Here is a 21117-nt window from a genome sequence, read left to right on the forward strand (position 1 = left end):
ATGCTAATCTTTCAGAATGTATTTCTTTTATTCTAGTATCTTTGTTTGTTTTTTGGGGTTTTGTTTTGATTTTTATTAATTTTGATTCAGAGAATGTAAACTGGAGACTCTGCCCTAGAGTCATAGAATTGCTTGGGTTGGAAAAGACCCTTAAGATCCTCAAGTCCAACCATTAACCTAATACTGCCAAGTCCACCACTAACCCATGTTCCTGCTGCATCTACACATCCGAGGACAGTGACTCAACCACTTCCCTGGGAAGACCATTCTAATGTTTAAACATGCAGTGGAATGTTTTTTTCCTAAAATCCAATCTAAACCTCCACTGGCGCAACTTGAGGCCATTTCCTCTTATTCTATTCTTTGTTACTATACCCACCTCATTGCAACCTTCTTTTAGGTTGCAGAAATCAATAAGGCCACCCCTCAGCCTCCTCTTCACCAACTAAATAACTTTTTGCCCTTTGAAGAAAGTGAAAGTGTTTCTTTTTGGTTTATTTCTGGTTTATGTTACAAGGTTTTGGGAGGGGTTGAAAAAATTAAAAGTGAGGTTGAAAATCATGTTTTCAAAATGGTGCAATTCTGTCTTTCCTTTCAAAGAATGCAACTTAAACCTGGATTGTTTGTTTGTTTGTTTGTTTGTTGTTGTTGTTGTTGTTGTCAGGGTTTCATGATGGAGTTAACAGCTCACCAAGGACGTGTTGGTAATGTTTTGCAAGTTGGAAGTCAACTTCTGTCAACAGGAAAACTTTCAGATGAGGAAGAGAATGAAATCCAAGAACAAATGAATCTACTTAATTCTCGTTGGGAAAGTCTCAGGGTAGCAAGTATGGAGAAGCAAAGCAAGTAAGTAATATGTCAGGTGAAATAATATAGATTGATTTTGACTGAAACAATCCTGAACTTGGCTAACAGTTGGGATTTTCTTTCACTTCAGTGTGAACCAAACTCCATCTCTTATCTGTTTTAACCTGAAATTTGATGTGATTTTGAACCTTGCATGTTGTTTGGAGCCTGAAAGCCACATAAAGCTGCAGCTGTCAGCAGCTTGGACAGAGATAACACTTTAACCAAAATTTAGTTAACCTACCTCACCTTTTTCCAGTTGTTTCAATAAATATTGTATCACACAATATTGAGCAACAAAGGAGAGAATCTCTGCAAAGATAAAAAAGGGAAACAGAAACCAATCTTTTAAGGCCTGTAAAACTCAATCCCACAAAAAGAATGAATGAGATCTTAGCTTTCCTGGAAATATTGCTGTGATTTTATCTAAGAAAAAATTACACTATTTAAAAAAGGGCAAGTCCTACAGCTTACAGTTTAAATACAAGTAAAAGTAGAAAAATAATCTATTAAATACTCAGATTAATCTTCAGAGGATTTTTAATGATATTATGTTTGATTTTGAAATTTTGATTTACATAGTACCATGTGGGATAAGAAATTCCATAAATGTAAGAGCTTGTGATTGTGCCACAGGGGAGTAATTTGGTTTACAGGATACAGAGATACAGTATATCTTTTCTTACTTTCTTCATAAACATATATTGAATATATTCAGCTATTCATCTTGCTCCTCTTTGAGCATTTTCCGTTTCTACCTTACCTTTTGGAGTTGAGGGGTTTGCCCACTGCATTAAAAAGCAAACCAGGATTTTCAACAATTGGATGACATAACTCTCTTTCTTGAAATATGTTCTTAGCAATTCCAAACACTTGTTTTCTTTTCAGCTTGCTACTGGGTATTGAGATTGTTGCCTTTGTTCTGTCTTCCTTTAAGATTGTTGATGGGTTTCAGATGTTCCAACCTAACTTATTCCAGTTTTAGTGTTTTCTTGGAGAGAAAATTCTATGATGCTTTAGTGTGGGAAGTTTGTATTTGCCATATTTATTTTCATTTAAATCAACACATGCAAGTAGCTACGTCTCTGAGTGGTACTTTGTCTACTTAAAATGTCCTTTAACACCAGTTGTTAAACTCATCCCCCAGATACAGCTATAGTCATTGCTTGGGGATTGTAAAGGCCTAGTATCTTCTGAAGCAGGTCATCTTTGAGTAATATGAATTCAGTAGAAGACATAAAATGATAGGGGTTTCACAGAGGGTGTTGTGCTACTATTTAATTTCCTATACAAAAAAAAATCTGTGATAAGTTCAATGAGATTTGGGATAGGACAAGAGAAAATTTCTCAGGAGTGACCTACTTAGATATAGTTAATTCTGGCCTTTTGGTCAAACCCCTGTGTTTCAAGAAACCGGCCAGAGGATTATTGAAAGCTTTCATATCACAATATAATATATTTCTGGGTTATTATACATAATTTAAACTCTCAGGGTCCATCTTCTACTTCAGCTTAAAGCACAATCTTCTGAGCACATTTCTGTAATCTTGTCCCTAAGGCAACAGTGACATGTTTAGCCAAACAGAGGTGGTTTTTGTGAAGATGAGAACAGCAAGGCTGTCTGACCTCTGTGATGGTAATAGGAAGTGTAAAAAAAAGGTACCACACTTTACAGCCCAGGGAAGAAAAAAGCAAGCAATAAACAAGGACAGGAGGAAGATATACTGATAAAGATGCTATAAAAGTGAAAGGGTCTTAGGAAAAGTGATTTAGGAGGTCAGAATGTCAGAGGAGGTTTGGAACACAACAATGCCTTTGTATAAAGGCAGCCCAGACTAGATTTCTCATGTATTCACTGTATATTGAAAGTGTTTGACTCTTCTAATATGCAGTGCACTAGCATGCTGAAGGAAAACAGTCTGTTTTTTTAAATTTCTTCCTCCTGGCCTTTCTTAAACAGGATTCTTTATATTAAAGCATCTCAGAGTGATAAATATACCACTGTAGAGAAAAACAATGCAACTAACCACTTTACAGAGAATTCTACAACTTTTAAAACACATTCAATTCAATGAAAAAGTTTTTTTTTTTTTAATTTGAAACTTATGAGAGCCATACTATAAACAAAGATTTTGGTAATCTCCTGAGTTATATAAATAAGTACTAAACCCTCATATCACATATCTGTAAAAAGTCTGTAAAAGTGTTTTGAAAGCCAGGAAGTACCTGGAGAATGGTAAGAAAGAAGAAGCATTCTTTTGCTTAGGAATAAACTGTGATTGTTTTCTATGATTATTTAATTTTGAAATTTATGCTCCTTACTTCAGAATAATATCAATAGTATGTATAGTAAGTATTTATTCACATTTCCATTTTCTTAAATTCAGTTTAACAGTTTTTCTGTACAGTTTATTTAATTTATTGCTAAGAGGATAGCTCCAGGATGAAGCATTGTACTTTATATTTATAATAGCTTAGTTTAGAGCATCAAGTAAGACAATAAAATACAAACTTGAAAGTGAAGGACTAAGATCTTAGGTCCCTAATCCCTTGTGAACCATGGGCTTTATTAAAACAGGGTATCATCTTTCTGTATTCTGTCTGTAATTAACAGAGAGATTAGGATGGAAACAACACTGTATGAATTCTCTGGTGGTTTTAATCAATCTTTAGTATATGATTTCAAGTTAAAAAGAAAACAAAAAACCAAACCTGAAATCATACTATATCAGGAAGATCCATGACTTTCTCTTAGGAAAAACAAAAACCTTTCACAGAGCTCCAAGTGTATCACCTGATACCATCTCAGTGCCATTCAGGACCACTGAGGTACCATTCAAGAAACAGTTGTGACTAAAACCTTATTTAAAATCAAGCTTTTAAAAATTTTAAATTTGTTTGCAAGATTTTATTTCCATAAAGTTGATTCACCTTGGCGTCTGTCTGCAGCCTCTCCCCTTTTCTGTATCCACTGCTCTACATTTGAAGATCTGCTCCATGCCCATGTACTCCTCAGGATTCGTTTGACCACTCCTTGCACTTGGTTTCACAGATTGCCTTTCACATTTTCTCACTTTTACCATTCCTGCTTCAAGAGACTCTGGTTTGGCTTCTCTTCCTATGATCACTACTAAAACTTGATTATTTCTCTTTCAGAAGTCCTCAGACAACTTTTTTTTCTTCTATCCAGATGCAAGTGATAATCCTGGGATAAATTATTATTTTTGTTGACAGCATTAAGAGAAAAAAAAAAAAAGACAAACTTTTTTTTTTTGTTGTTTTAACAGCTAATATTTTATTATTGAAATACCCAAGTCATAGGAGTTTTTGAATAATTCCATTTGTACTTCTGCTTGAAAGTATCTTGTACATTCTTGTTACTTTTGGGATATTTGAAGTCTGTGTTTGTAATCTCTTTGATTAAAAGAAAAAAAGATCCTTATTTAAAAAAAGTTTATGAATGCGAAATTTATTATTTGCATAAACATCATAAAGCTTTTTTTGAGAAGGTCTTTTATGTGATGACCCATTCTTTTTAAAGCAAAGGCCATTTCAGGGAGAGAAGACAATATCAGAGTGGTGGAGGTTCGTTTTTCTTTTGTGGTGAAGTACCCCAAGGCAATCATTCCCCAGCCTGCATCATTCAAGGGTCCTTCCTTTCCTTCCTTCCTTCCCAAGGCAGGACTTTGTATTTGTCATGGTTGAATGTTTTAAGGTTCCTCTCGGCCTGTCCCTTGTCTAACAATGAAGTGTGAGTTAGCCAGGATAAATACAAAGTACTAAGTATCACTGGAAACAGTGATTTCTTTGCACAATATGAGTTAATGCTGTGTATACAGTACTTTTTTTAACAGTTCAAAATAGCAAAGAGTAATTCAATAAATATTTAATCAGAGACTAAACATTTGAATAATTTTGAGAAGATTCAAAATGGAAGCAATTTTTTTTTCCTAAAAATGTAAGGAAATAAATTACAGCCAACAATACAAGTGCCGAAGTTTCAGACATATATCTTAAAATATGAACAAGTTACGAGTGAGATACAGGATTTCACATATTACAGCTACATGATGATCCCATTTATTAAATCCTGGTCATTCAGAGGAATTTAAGTGAGTACCAAAAATTACCGACATGTACAATGTAATCTTCTGTGATGATTAGATTGAAAATTTTTAGGTATATCTGGGAAAATACAGAATGGTGCTGACTTTGGACATATTTAGGCATGGATTTTCAAATTTATGTATTTCTGGGTTTTTTCAAACTGTTATGGGAAAATCCACAATTGTTTGGACAAGCTCATAAGTATTTGCTTTACTTGAGCATCGTGAAATTGTGACAGAAACGTCACGTTTGGGTTTCTGCAAACATTTCTTAAGTTGCCTAACAGGTCATGGACAAGACCAATGCACTTTTCTGGAGCATTGTACTCACACTGCACATCTGCCAGTCTGCACTTCTGGAGTTCTGCTGGAGAAAATGTATTTAAAAAAAGGTTTAAAATAACCTTGTGGGGAGAAATGTCAGTGTGAAGTTGAGTAATTCTAGGTGCTCTTGGTCACAGAGCTGAAAATCACAATAGCTTTCTAATTTGGGCTACGTTTTCAAGTAGCCAACTGAGAAACAAGTGAATTAAAGTACAACTCTGCTATCTTTCTTACACTGTAATTTTCTCAAGTCTGAAAGTTCAACTCGAGTTCTGAAAGTAGTTAACTGGCTTTTTGCTGCAAGAGTTGTGCTTGAGAACTAAGTAACATACTAAAGCATACAATGGTTTCAACAAGCTCAGTATGATTGAGGAACAGTGACTTTGGTCTGTCAAATGTAAATAAAAAAATTGTATGCTATTTGAAAGATGGATAATACAAAGGTGTTGTTTTAACTTCATTGCTCAGAAATAGTTAACACATTATTTTAAGAATGCTGTTGATAAGATGAAGATTTTGTTTAGAAAAGTCTAGAGAATTTCTAAAGAAGCAAGGGTAAGTAGAAATCTGTAATGGATTTCTGGCCAGATTATTTTGGATCTAGCTATATAATTTGATTAGGAAAAACTGAAGTATTTCCTGCTTAATTTTTCAGATTATTCCCTGTTGAATAACTGAAAATTTAATAATTTCTTCTGTTTAATATCCTAAATTAGAGGAAGCCTGGTAAGGTCAGCTGTATGAGCAGTTTTCAAAATACTTGTAGTGGATAACAGAAGCTTGAAAAAAAACGGATAGTAGAAATTTTGAACTCCAGTTCTAATAGAAATGCAGCTGGAGGACAAAGCTTTGACAGAATATTACATGGTGTAGTCAGTTGCTAAAGAAAAAGCTTCAAAACAGTTGGTCTAAATCAAAACTACTTCAAAAAATTTTCAGTTACCTTCTCCATAGAATCATAGAATTTGCTAAGTTGGAAGGGACCCATCGGGATCCAACTCCTGGCCCTGCACAGGACATCCCAACAGTCACATCCTGGGCCTGAGAGCATTGTCCAAACACTCCTTGAGCTCTGTCCTTGGTGCTGTAACCATTGCCCTGGGGAGCCTGTTCCCCTTTGAAAAATACATATTTCTTCTTTTCTGCCTTCAAATGTAACCTTGTGAAAATTGGGTAGTATATGGGGCAGATGTTTCTGCCTATTTTTTTCTTCACTTACAACTTCTAATTATTTTTTTCTTTGTTTTACAGTTTACATAAAATCCTGATGGATCTGCAGAATCAGCAGCTGGCCCAGCTAGCTGATTGGCTGACAAAAACTGAGGAAAGGACAAAGAAAATTGATTTGGAGCCCTTAGGTCCAGATCTAGAGGACCTAAAGCATCAAATAGAAGAACATAAGGTATGCTGTGGTATGCTTCCAAACGCATAAAAAACAAATTGGGTGTTTGACATTTTAAAAGCTCTACTTCTGCCATTAGAGCATAGCAAAGTAATATGAAATCTTGGTTTAATATTTATTGTTCTGTACACTTAACAAGCTTTTGTAGACCTATTTTATCACAACTTTGAGTTTTATTCTGATATAAAAAAGAATTGCATTCTTTTTATATATAAGCAATATACTAGAATATGCAAGGCAACTGTAACATCTTTTCATTACATTACAATAAATATGCATCAGGTTTTTTTTTATACCTATGTATTCTTCTTTTTGCATCTTACTTTTTTCCATTACATGTTATAGCAGCAATGAGGCAGCAATATACAAAGACCTGATAATTTTGTTAGGACTCCAGAGATTCTGAATATATATTTGCACTGAATATATATTATGCACGCTAAAATGCACTACTTTCTAACTGTAGAAAATACTTTCGGTAATATATTTAAATAAAAAAATAACAAACTAATGAATAGAATGTAAATGGAATTTGGCCAATTTTCTTCCACATTACATGAGAGTAATTTTTTAATTGGAAGAATTAAGAACTAAAAAGAGAGAGAGGATTGCTTGTGTAATAGATTCATTCAATTTACTGGATTAGATTGCTTTGCTTCATATTAATTTAGATTTAAAAATAAATTTATATATGTGTCTATAGCACATGTTGATGAAGATAAGGGAACAGAAAAGTATAGAAAACAGAGATGATTTGTGAGGTGTTAGAGATTTAATGTGATGACCTCTTAATGTTTCTACATCAGTGGCTCAAAGCAGTTCTGTTCCCCGGTATCTTGAGAGATTTTAACACCTGATGCTTCATGGTTTGTGTCAGTGCTAGCCCAGGTTTTAGAGGGCAGATCATCCTGAAAAACAATTCAAACTGAAATCAGCTTTTACAGGTCTTTTAAAAAGAGGTCAGAAACTGCAAAAGACTTCATGATCCACTTGTGTGTTAAAGATGATTTCTTTGCATTCTGATTAAGGAGTGCTGTTGAAGAAGAATACAAATTCTGCAGCTGCTGCTGCTGTTTGTGCTGTCTCTGCTTGCCCTGTGAGGAGACAATGTATTTCAGTATGTGGGTTTACTAGCTAGTGATATTTTCTGACATTAAATTTTCTTTTTAAAATAGACGGCAGGTAATTATGAAATGGTAATTAGAGAAAGAAACAGGAAAGATTTTGAATACATCAGTACTGAGACTTGAATAACTTTACTCCTATTTCTATGCATTTTATGCTTGAATAGTAACATAAAATGTAATCCTTTTATTTATGCAATCTCTTTACGCTGCTTCTTTCTTATACTGAGAAAAATGGGTATTTACCTTGTATTTGAAGATTCTGAGTGAAGACATGCAGAAACTTCTCTTCCACGTAATAGTTCTTCATTTTTGGTGTGCTGAGTTAGTGAATATTATTTATTTATGTGTACTACTTTTCAAATCTGTTTCCTGCGCAAGACACAATTTAGCTAGAAATGATGGAAATAAAAGGTTTTGGGTTTAATTTTAATTACATTTGCATTCATTTATCATTTACCTTATTCAGAATTCAAAGTACAGGGTTTTCCACTCTTTCAATTATTGAGAGAAAATTTCATATACTTTTATTGTGTATTATATATAGCAAAGCTACCTCCTACATCAAGGTCTAAAACAATGGAATTTTAGTAGGACAGTTTTTGCTTTGTTATTAAACAAGCAACCAAAAAACTTTGCATGCTTCATATTTTCATTTAGTCTCACGTGACTCTCGTTGCATCAGGAAACAATGTTTTGTAAATTCATATGAGGAACCAAAAGTTAGAAGATTTAAAAGGCAATCATCATTTCAAATGAAACAGACTTCAGCAAAACTGATAGGTTTGGGTTGTTGTCATCCTGTCTCTGTCTCCTCTTTACCTTCATAATTTTCCTTTCTCCTCTTTACCTGTTCATTAGCAGGTACTTTTCACTCTATTTATTTCATGTTATGTATCCCCCTTTGTCTTATTATTTCCATACATCTAATTTCATTATTCTATGCATTTTAAAATGATGTTGCAAAAATATTGGTCTTGAGTTCTTGTGACTGACACTTCAGTTTCCCTTCTCCCTGCTGGGTTATATTAAAAAAAAAAAAAAAAAAATCACTAATGTGTATTGGAGCAGCATCCTGCTTAGTTCAGAAATACATGAGGTTAATGTCTTGATAGTACTGAAAATTTTCTGAGTGGACTAAAGTAATGGTGGACTCTATAAAGTTTCATATCATTAGAAAGGTACAGAGTTCTGGTAAGAAATCTGGCACAGTCAATATATTTTGGAATAATAGTTAAACATTTCAGTAAAGAAGTACTGTTTTTTGAAGTAGTGCTTTAAGTATTTTGTCTCATATTACAATTATGCCTTTCTTAAAATTTTGTAAAGGGAGAAAGCTACTTTTCAGTAACAATCTAGGGACTATTGGGCTGTCCAAGCAGAATATCATATTGGAAATGCTATAATTAATGAAAAAATTGTGCTTTTAATTGCACTGGTTTTATTATTCCAAATTATTATTACACCATATATAGTTAGTAGATTGCTATAGTTTCATTAACTTTCTAAAAACATCTAAGCCTTTTTAGTGCTAGGATTTTAGTACTTCAAAGTAATTGAAAAGCTAAGATGAAACACTTCTTCAGTGTCCAAATATCAGGATGGATTTGTCTTTGGATACTTGGATGACTTTGGTAGGCATTTTTATTCATTTTGAACTAGATTATGTTGGAGTGGTTTGTTATCTGATAGATAGGAATTAAAGGAATTGTGGAGTTTTATGAGTTTCTGTTGTTGCTATCTTTATTCATCAACATCTATATCCATCTCACATTTTAAGTACCTGAAAATTTTCTATGTCTTTAATAAGCTCAGGACAGCTTGTTAGAAATTTCCATTTAAATGATTTGAACAGAGTGTGCTCTTGCCTTGAAACTGTCCATCATAAATTCCTGTTCCAACAAGATCCTGTAAACAAACAATTTTCACCAATGAATTTCATGGTAAAAATAGACATTTGGGTTATAAAGAGCAGTCTTTTACCTCAGAGTAAATTGAATCTTCCTGAGGACTAGATAATGACTCAACTTTCTGGTTCATCTGTTCCATGACTTCTCAAGTCTTTCACAATGTGTGTGAGACTCCCACTTCCAAAGTGCCATATACTCCTGCACTTGCAGAGCATTGCTAACTCTGGTTTTGTTCTGGGATGCCATCTGTCAGATTCCAGCTAATAAGGAAATAAAAGTCACCTTGTCCATGGCTGCAGACTTACAGAGAAATGAATTTGTTTTTGTATGGCTTAAAGAGAGGGGGTTAAACGTGGGGGAAGTGAGCTGTATTATACACTCTGAGCCATGTGTGCTCTGCCTCCTCTTCCCTATCAAGTGCTGGGTCACAAAATGTTGAGAAGTCTAAATTCCAGGAATGGCTCTAGCAATTTAGTGTACTTCACAGTCCTTGAGAATTGTTTTATAGTCTAGTTCTCTGAAGCAAATGGTACTCACAAGCATGAAAGTCAGAAAAAGATTCTTATATTGTCTCAATATGCCCATGAAAGAAATTAATTCTGAAATGTGTGGTAAGATATTTATGCTCTAAAAACAAAGTAGTCTGGGAATTCCTTTGCTATTGCTTATAACCACATTATGTTTTGGTTTTTAAATTGTCACATAAAAGTAATATGTCTTATGAAAAAGAGATTTAGAATGCATAACATCTTCAGCAAGGACTTCTTCATACCTGAGTGAATTACTCTGCATGAAAAAGCAGCAGAAAACCATGGCATGGTGAAATTTAACATAGTTGGTAATACAGTCAAGGTTTCTCTTGTGACAAGGCCATGTTATTTTTCTGACTGTAACTATCCCAGTATATGTATTAATCCCTAGAACACACTTGGCTGAAGTATTGAGGACATAATCCAGGAATTTGGTTTCCCCCATTCTTTTGTTGGTTTGAAACAAGTTAGAGACACATAAAAAGTGCAGGCAAGATGGAGTCCTGGATACCTTGGGGTTTTTTTTCAGGGGAGTGGCATTAGGTCTTCTGTGTGGTTTTAATTTTCAGTACCAACACCAGTTTAGTGCCTTCCATTTTTGTTGTTTGTCCTCAGCAAAGGAAGGAGAAAATAGGTGTGGCTGCTCTGGTGCCAGATCTGGGCTGGTTTGGATTTTATCAAACTATAGTGAAGGAGGGGTTCCATTTTTATGGCAACTGAGAAGAAAAAAAAAAAAAAAAAGGCAAGAAAGTTTTTCCTCAGACATGCAGAAATCATGAAATGCCTTTGCTTCTTGCTTAGTTTCCTGGTTTCTGCAGTGAGTGAGACTGTGAGACTAGGGTGCTACATGAGTCTCCTAAAGGTGGGTCACCTCCTGAGAAGTTTTTTCCTATGTAAGTAATATTCTAGGGCTGCCAAGCTGAAGTTAGTATGTGGTTGTTTAATGAAAACTATGTAATTTTTAATGTTCTTACAATTTTGAAAAAATTAAATATTTTCATATATTAATATGAAGTACAAAATTTAATTCAGTGGCAATTTAAAATCTTCAGGCATGTATGCATATTATGTGAATATCCATAGATCAGCTACATAAACTCACTAAATCCTCTCTCATGCTATATTTTCAATCTGGAATATTGTGATAAGAGGACTTGTGAGTGAGTAACTTTAAGCTCTGAAATTCTCATAGTTGGTTAGTTATGTGAGTCAATCAGTCAATGGTACACTTTTTTGGTTGTTTTGGTTTTTTGTTGGTGTGATTTTTGGTTTTTTTTTGTTTGTTTGTTTTTTTTGTTTGTTTGTTTGTTTTGTTTTGGGTTTTTTTTTGCTTTGGAACATGTTTTCTAACATGTATGCTTTAATTATAGGCATTTCAAGAAGATCTGGAGCAAGAACAAGTCAAAGTGAATTCCCTAACCCATATGGTAGTGGTGGTGGATGAAAACAGTGGAGACAGAGCTACTGCTGCACTGGAAGAGCAGCTTCAGGTAATGACTAAATGGCAGTGCTGGTCCCAAAAATTTGAAATAGGAAATTTTTAAAATAAGCAAAACCAGATCGGGAATGTGTACAGGATCATAATTGGTAGACAAATAATTGTTATCAAGAAATATTAAGATTTTGCTATATTTTTCTAAAGCACTTTTGGGAGGAAATTCATGATTTATTTCCCATTGTGTTTTCATGGCCATGTTTCTTAGGAAATGAAGGGAATAATCACTCAATTGTATTTTCTAAATACAATTACTTGAGTATTTTTAAAGAGTGACATATTGGAAATACATTTGTGATAGAGCTAGCAGCCAAGATATTCTAAAAGTTTGTCAAATATTAACTTGCTCATAATAAAAGTTCACTATTTCACTTGTATCTTTAAGAAGTTGCTACTGCTGTACTATTTATGTTCCAATGCTCTTACTGTAACTTCTGAATGAAATTACAGAAATGAAATTGGATAATTAATGTTGAGATACATTGAAGGAGGGTTCTCTTGTGTTGGTGGTCAGATATCCAGGGACACAGCTCAAAAGGAATTGCAATAGTACAACCAAGATTCCTTCTATTTTTCTCTTTCAGAAAGGAGAAAGTGTTTTTCTTTCATTTTGTTTCATTACCCAAGAAAATACGAATTTGTGGGTTTTAAGTCACTGAAACCCAAGGTTTTTCTAGAGAAGCTATCAATACATTCAGTGTAGCACAGGCAGATACCTGTGTGCTCTCTTGAATGTAGCTAATTTGGGTACCAGTACCAGTAAATCAGTAATTGGTTTGGAATTTAGAGTAGGTTTGGCTAAGATTCTGAGCACTACCACTTCAAATATGTCTCAGTTTTCTCCACTGCAACTACTTAGTCACTCAAGGAGCACAACCTAGCCACGATAACAATACAGACTCTACTGATCCATAATTATTATTTCCTTTTGACTTAATCTTAAATGTCAGAACTGTGGTGTACCTGCTCAAAATAGTCTTAACCTTCCAGAATTTCTTGCCAGCCAGCTCCTTGGAACTGTTCAGTGGAAGAAAGCAGATTGCTAGCAAGAACATGGCTTCAGAAGCTAAGCTCAACTTGTAAAATATCTTGAATAGAAGAAGAGAAAAAATAATTAACCGTACTTGATATTTACGGCACTTCATGAATTAGAAGATGTAGGAGTGAGAATTTTTAATAGTGTGAAAAACAAATGAAAGGTTGTTGGATTATTAGACATCTAATCTAATTTCACATCTTCAGAAAGAAGAATTAAGGGAATATCAGGTGACACAGCTTCATCCCTTATTATTACAATGGTTGGAAAGGTACCATTATTATCCTGTGCAACATCTGCGGCTGACCCATATTGGAATAAAACCTGAAATAGAACTCAGACATTACTGCAATACCTTAAAGAAGCATAATGAGTAATGAATGTAGATGAAGCACTGTGGAAATACACCATTTGTATCTCTACCAGTGGAGAAAGCACCTCTTATTTGGATAAAGTGTTCCCAATTACTACTGTCTTGGAAAAAGTATGTTCCTTGAAAGATGCTGGCAAGACAGTTCCTGAGTCCCCTCACCCTACAGCACAGGCCTCCTCTGAGCAGAGCATGGGGTGGTGTGGAACAGTCGTTTTGCTCTCCTGTTACATCTTTTATTCACAATCTCTTAGAGAAGAATCTGAAAGAACAGTTAATAATCCCCTTGCTCTGGAAGTCAAAGACTATGGAATATTACAGATGTTAATAAAACCCAATTACAGATATAAAGCTGTAGAGTTTAGAGTGTTAGGGAGGTTTGGAAACTTTCATGCCTTAAAGCCCAGGAGAACTGAGCTACCACAGTCCACCTGCTCTCCTAGTGAAATGTTACACCTCTTTTTCTGTGTACAGAAACTGTTTGGAAGGTTTTTTTCATATTGCATTCTGAATATAAGCACAGGAGATAAAATGTGTTGGCAGGCACAACCATTAGAGCATTTGACAAAAAGTACAATGGAGAAAAGTTCCCAAGCTTGATTATGTATCTGTCAGTCTGACTTCTAAAAGTAGAACAAAACAAGAGCATGAACTGTCAGACAAAAGAGCTTAATAAGACTGGCTCACTGAGATGCTGGTCAGGATCAGATTAGGAAGAAAATGAGCAGTTATTTCTGTGTAATAGTCAAAGATGCATTTTCCAAGCTGGTGCAATTCTGTTATGCTTTTCTTTTTGAGGTGGTGATTCCTGAAATATTTTCATATCTATAAATATCTGTGTATGTATTGCATTTTTTTTTTTCAAATATCTGTGTAAGACAATTTTTTAAAGCCTAAAATGAACTTGTTGAGATTTTAGGTCTCAGGAATGTTGACACGAATCTATGCTGATTTTAAATGAACTGTATAGAAGTCCTTAAGTTTTATTGCCTATGCATAAACATATCTATTTAAGAGGCAGTTAATGACAAAGAAGTCAAAAGTGTCCCCTGAAACAAATTATCCTTTGAAAATTTAACTGTGCTTGGAATAATAACAGCAAAGAAAATTGCAGGGTTTTTCTTAGAAATAGCTGTCCCCCTAAGGTACTTTGAGAGACTACAGCTAGACTGGGTGAGTGTGAATATTAAAACTACTTTTACATTACTTTGCTTACTTCACATATCAGTATGTGACATGTTGAGAAGCTCTGTTTATGCTGCTACTGAGAACCAACTATTTAGACTTAGAACTCTGAGACCCCAATTAAACTCAGTCCAAGGATTTACCAAGGCAGCTGCTGAATAAGGCTCAAATCTATATTTAGTCCTGCAAAATCAAACCACTTTACTAGCAAATCTGTTGCTGTACTCTGACTCGATTCTACAGGAAAAAATGTGGGACATTATCTTCATCTCAGAGATGGCTGGATAGCATACAGAAGCCATGAATGCAAGGAGATTTTTTTCCCCTAATTGTACCCAGCAGACAACAGGTCTCTTAAGGACTCCTGTGGGCTAGCTCAAATTAGAGGCTTCCCCAGGCCTCAGGGGTCAGGGTCCAGGCTAGAAAGAAATATGTTTTAAGTGTATCAAATGCTACTTGATGGCTCATTCCTCTGCTGGGGGAAAAGAGCTGAGAGTGTAATTTCCAGGATTATATATTCATATTATTCAGGGTACTGTCCTTTGATTGAAGATGATATATGGGTAGTTCCTGTAAAAATATATCAAAATAAGTGAGGAATTTTAAAGAATGAATAAGCTATTTCAGTTGACTCACTAACCACTTATGGCAGGAACTTATGTCCTATGAACTTCAGGGATTTCCAAGACCTGCTCATCACAACAGTATGATATTCCTGGTTGATGCCTGGGAAGTTGAAATCTCCCATAAGGACAAGGGCTACTGATCTAGAAATTTCTCCTGCCTGCCTGTAGAATAACTCATCAGTGTTTGCATCCTGAGCAGCCTGGAGTTCTCCATCCCAGGTCCTCAAACGTGGGGCTCATTGCACCAAGTCTCATTAATACCAAAGATATCATAGGTGTGGGGCCTGACCAGTGCTTCCAGTTTGTCCTGTTTGTTTCTCCTACTCAATGTGTTGGTGTATGAAGTGTTGAGCATTTCAAAACTGCACACAAAACTTCTTGTTATATAGTAGAAACTCTATGGATGGGCTAAATATTCTGTTCTGAAGAGTTAATTTTGGATATAGGGAAAAGCATTTTCCACTTTTTCTCATTATTTTAAAAAAGTGGATAGCTGTACCTGATTAGAAAAGCATTTTTTAAATAAACTCCATTAGATGCAGGCTTGAAGTACATTATTTCACTCCAGTGTTTCCAAGAGTTATGTTTGTTTTACTCATTTTCTCCTGTTCTCGTGCTTCCTTACTTTGACCTTTTAGCAGACTAGAAATATTTCATCTTCTGCTTTTGATAGTCATAAGGGACATTCTTTCAGTATATTGGAGATATTTTATGATGATGTATATAGAATACAAGTCTATATAGAAAAGAAATCTTCTTTTCCATGCAGATTTCTCTAAAAATTCAAGTTAGGGCTGTAAGAAAAAGCATTTTTTTACAGGATGGCGTTTTACTTGTTAGTGTGGGTTCAGTCAATTTCTCTGAAAATTTGTTTTCCCAGGTGTCAGGAACACTTGCTGCAGCCTGAGTTTCTGGGCATCACACAGGCAACTGTTGGATGTGAATAGAGAATTAAAGTTGAGCGCCATGTGATTTAGTATAATAACTACTTTATAAATAACAGTCCTGACATGATATTTCAAACTTGGAACTTCATATTTTAAATCTATTCAACCCAACACTGTATCTTGGTCTCATGGTTGTTATGGCCTCTCATGAGAAATGACTAGATTTAAGATAGGTCATAGAATCAGCACTTCTTTCAGTGCAGTTACTTAGTCATCTTGCTTACTTTATTAAAATAAAAGATCTTGTCAAATTATTGAGAAAAAAAAAAAAAAGGTAGGTTTTGTGGCTCTTTGAAGTCATATGCTGAAAACAGTATTTTGTATTAATGTTTTTGCTGTGCAAATCAATATATTTCTCAGAGTTAATGCAGAGCCAGATATTTGATCTTGTTCTCTTGAGGTTTTGGTGTTTTCTAGAGGACTGAAAAAAATATACTTTTTATGGTATACCACAGTGATAATTGATGGAGATGTTATTACAGTTGTTGAGAGAAAATTGTTTTTTTTTCATGGGAGTCATTAAGAAAAGTCAGCTGCTTGAATGTGAGATATTTAAAAGTTACTCAGGTATGAGGACTTTTATAAAGTAGGTATGAGGAAAGATATGATTATTGAATTAGTAATTAGCAAGGTAAAAAATGTTCAATTGAATATTTTTCTGGTTTTAGTGTCCACTAAATGGAAAATTGTATCTGCTGACTTTTTACTGTGAAATAAAACTGTTAAAGCAACAAATTCAGATGGCATCCTGAAATTTTATTTTTCATTTCCTAGGTGGTGAAACTTAATTTTTTTATTTCTGATAGAAAATACAGTTCTAATTGTTATCCCTTGGTTTTAAGAATCCACTATTTGGATGCTACATTTTTGCTAAAATTAAATTATAATCTCTATGAGGAATATGTAAATGCAAAAGATACAGCATTATATAATATCTCAAATTATAAGGGACCCATAAGAGTCCTGAAGTATATAACTAAATATGAAAAAAGGAAGAAACTACTATCTTTTTGTCAGGATGTGTTTCTGAAGTGGATGAAAAATTAAGAATGCAGCAGTATAGAGTATCTTTCAGATGTTTATAAGAGATTTTTTTTTATTTTGGAGCAGCTGAATAACTTGCATCTGATGCCTAGGGGTAATCAAGTCACTATAAATCATTGCAGTAAAAGTGTTGTATCATCAACTAAAATAAGGGAGAAGAGAAAAAGGTGGTGTTTTATGTAATATAAATACATATGTTGTAGCATATGCTACAAATACCTGGGAAACCTCAGTGGGATTTGTGCTGGTGTGGAAGTTTATATGAGGGGAGTTTTTTCCACTGCCATATTTTAAAAGAGGTAAGAACTTTGACCAACTGTACTGTACTGACGCAACTTAAAAGCCAAATGCTTTTTTCTTTGACCACACCTTTGGGACATCATTTTTATGTTTCAAGTAGTTCTGGTTTTGGGCATCATAAAGCTTTGAAACAGAATGGGTTTTTGAAAGTGTAGTACTAGAGACTTGGTAGAAAACTGTCTGTAGATTAGTTTTAAAATGTTCTGTGTTTAGATCTATTGCTTTCCCTTTTCTCTCCATTTTGGTTTTATTTCAAATGGTGCTAAAATCCAGTTTAGTGTGACATGCAACATATTTTAAGGGTACATGCTCAAAAAAAAAGTGAATTAGGAAAATGTTTCCATAAAAAAATTTTAATGCCATAGGGAAAACAGCTTTTCTTGTTTAGGAAGAAAAGAGTAAACAAATGCAAAACTCTCTTTTGTGTTTCTTTCTCTCCAGCACTTTGGAAAACGGTGGGCAGCCATCTGTAGATGGACAGAAGAGCGATGGGTCCTTCTGCAAGATATTCTTCGTAAATGGCAGCATTTTGCAGAAGAGCAGGTGAGTAGCTTTTTAGCAGTTATAAACTGGAATGTTCTTCAAAATATTATAGGAAATATAATAATATATATATAGCATATATAGGAAAGGCCTGACTGAAGCTTTTTCTCTCCAATTTTATTTCAGTGCCTTTTTGATGCATGGCTTACTGAGAAAGAGGATGCTGTGAGCAAAATTCATACAAGTGGCTTTGGAGATCAAAATGAAATGCTGACCAATCTAAGCAAATTAGCTGTATGTATTTTTTCATTTTTCCATTTTATGTTCAGCTTCCTTAATCTGAGTCTGAATGCACATGGCTTTACTCCACTCTCACACTGTAGGGTTTAACAAAACTTCTGTTTCATGCTTTGGGACTGGGCATTTCCTCCTGTGGATAGAGTAAGTTGGTCCATAGCCTTGCTGATAAGGGAACCGGTTGATACAGGAGGTTTTCTTGGTTGCATCTTCAGTCAAAAGCTCATGAAATAAAATAGCAATGGGGTGTCTTAAAAATATGTATACTTTTATAGTGATAGTTTCTTTGTTGATGCTGTTGGTGTGTGTACTGTGTGTGAGACTCAGTTTATATACATCTGTGCAAAGGCAGATGCACAGTAAGTACTTACTGTACAGCAAACGCTGTCATACGTTCCTTGAACTTCAAAAAGCTAAAGGCTCAGAAGTTATGAAATGTTGAAATTAGTATTACTTTACAGCTATACCTCAGCATCAGAAATGTAGTTACATGCACAAGATGCACCCTTTTCACCACATCCTCCACCTCACTCTTCAGCAAATGCTCCACCGTGCATGGCCTTTATGGAGGGCGTTTAGGTCTGGCTGTGCCTGTAGAGGTGAGGAACTTGTTGCAGCCTAGACTTACCAATGGCTTTGCAGCAGTAGTACCTTTGTAAAGAACATGATATGGTATGTGCTATTTCTGTATGCAATCATGACTGTCTCTGCATTTAGAGGAAATGAAACAGTCATGTCCATGCTTTGGTTAAAGTAGGTAAATTATTGCTCTATTAGGAACAAAACTGGTAATCTTTTCAGGCATGAACAGTTCTCTATTATTATTTAGCTATTATTAAGTAATAAATATAATGGCATACAATTAATAATTATACATTAGTCATTAATTGTTACTGGATATTCATATCTTGGTTATGTATATCTAAGGCTCAACCTTAGATTTTTAAAAATTAATTTAGAATTTATGTCCTTCTCATCATTCTGCATTAAAAGTAGAAACATTCAGACTCTGGGTCAATAAAAATACCATGATGTTTCTGAGGTTTAAGTAACTGTGATGTTTCTAAAATTTGCTCTATTTTATCCTCACATATACAAATGTATAAAGCTGAAAAAAAAAATGTACTTACAGACTGATGGTTTAATTCCATTGTAGCTGGTCCAGAATTATTGGTAGATGTTCCTTTGATTCATAGAATGACTCAGTCATTAATTTACGAACCAAAAGATTGACTTTTAGCATAATCTTGAGACATTGTAATTTTTACATTGCCATATATTTTTTTTTTCCTCTCCCTTCTTTTTCCTTCTGCAGCTCCTTAGGGTTTAGTAAAAATATGCATTTAGAAGTACAGACTTGGATTTTGATTAAAGATTACTTAGGATTAAGTCAATTTCTTTGTAAAGGAAGGAAAACATGTATTTGCCTCAGTGTATATACTTCTTGGAAATTCTAACAATATAACAGGTGAGCAATCTTGAAGTTGACTTCAAGCCAGGCTTTTAACACATAATGGATTGGAGACAACTCAGGATGCTTTAGAGTTCCTTCGTGAAGAAAAATGTATTACAAGAAATTCAAATTTATTCAAATAATTTGTACTTTCAGATTTCAGAAGGTTGCTAGAGGACATAGGTACAGAAGGTTGAAGTGTTTGTCACAAACTGTGAAGTTGCAGACTATTAATGGTTTGCAAGTGTTAAGCATAGGGCCACTTTGGATACTTTTCAGAATTGCTTGGAAACATGATGTTAAGAAGGAAACTCTTTCATAATATTTTCATAAGATTCATTGATGAACTCTTATGCAGTTAAAATTATGCTGCCAGTTTAAATTGTTACCCATTTTTGTCATGAAATAATTGTGGTCTTTCAGGAAACTGAGTGAACAACATAAAATAGTAAATAAAGTGATTTTTCCATTGTCCTGAACATCAGCAAGAATCATGTCATCCTTAACAGAACAGGTGGAGTTAATTAATTGCAACTTAATCTTTTTTACACATGAGTAACTTTGGTCTTTTTAGAAACATGATTCATAATGCAATAGTTTAGGTATGTAAATATTGTTTGTATGGTAGAAGAGCACTGCCTCTTTAGTGTCTTTGATTTGCATCAGAAAAATAGCTTTTCCTTTTGGAATTCCTCTATCAGGTTTTAGACCTAGTAGCAGTCATTACCAAATTCCAGGGAGTATGTGTTTTGACATTGACACAATGCCAAATTGCCAGAAGTTTAGTGTATGACAATTTACTATTTTTATCTTGTCTAAATCTTCAGGAATTTGTATTAATTCATCAGCCACATGAAATTTTTTTTGCAGGGAATATATCCTCCTGCTCTTGGACTGGCTTTTAGAAATAGGGAAAAATGGAATCAAGCTGTCCTGACCCTGACATGCATATCATGCCTGTCTTCTGGTGTATTTTATTTTGGACTTAGGCATGTGTTTGAATGTGGCAGAGGAGAAGCTGTTACTCTTAAAATTAGGCCTGAATTGTGAAAGTGAGTCTGTGACGGAAGGAAAATATTTATTTTCCCTTAGTATAAAAATGTTTATATTCTTAACAATATGATAGCTTGGTCCCTCAGTTATTCAGTCATTTCCAGCAAGAAATTACAGCATTAGCTGTTCCTGTTAGACCTTAAGAATTTTACGTTTGATATTCTAATATGGCGTAAGAGCTTCCAGCCTATGTTTTCTGCATCCCTTACATGTAGAATGTGGCCAGATTAAGGTTGTGCTCTTTAGCCAAACTCCTAAGCCCGAAGGAAATTTCTGAAGGTAATTTATTAAACCATTTAGAATTGTGACTGTTGATTTGAAATTCTACAACCCTTCTACACGGCCCTAAGCATTCTAAAGTGATCAAAGTGAAATAAGTCTGTTTAGATACTGTTCACAGTAGGGAAAACTTGACTTTTATATCATATTAATATCTACAGGTGGGAGCCTGCTCCAGTGTGGGCGCTCCACAGGGTCACAATTTCCGTCAGAGCACATATGCCTGTTCTGGTGTGGAGTCCTCCACAGAATGCAGTTTATTTCAAAGGATTTATTCAGTATTTTTATGTGAAAATTTATCTTGTCA

General features: G+C 34.6%; 1 protein-coding gene across 11 annotated transcripts in view; it reads left to right on the forward strand.

Moving 5' to 3' along the window:
* The window catches only part of DMD (dystrophin), a 1181986-nt gene that overhangs the window by 455119 nt on the left and 705750 nt on the right, over window positions 1-21117 (forward strand). For all 11 annotated transcript variants that reach the window (XM_069032076.1, XM_069032238.1, XM_069031841.1 and 8 more), the window contains 5 exons: window positions 665-846; window positions 6528-6678; window positions 11613-11732; window positions 17687-17788; window positions 17915-18022. In XM_069032076.1, the coding sequence (XP_068888177.1) occupies window positions 665-846; window positions 6528-6678; window positions 11613-11732; window positions 17687-17788; window positions 17915-18022 (663 nt within the window). The remainder of the gene's footprint in view (window positions 1-664; window positions 847-6527; window positions 6679-11612; window positions 11733-17686; window positions 17789-17914; window positions 18023-21117) is intronic.

This window comes from Aphelocoma coerulescens, chromosome 1 (genome assembly GCF_041296385.1).
Source record: "Aphelocoma coerulescens isolate FSJ_1873_10779 chromosome 1, UR_Acoe_1.0, whole genome shotgun sequence".
Classification (NCBI taxonomy): domain Eukaryota; kingdom Metazoa; phylum Chordata; class Aves; order Passeriformes; family Corvidae; genus Aphelocoma; species Aphelocoma coerulescens.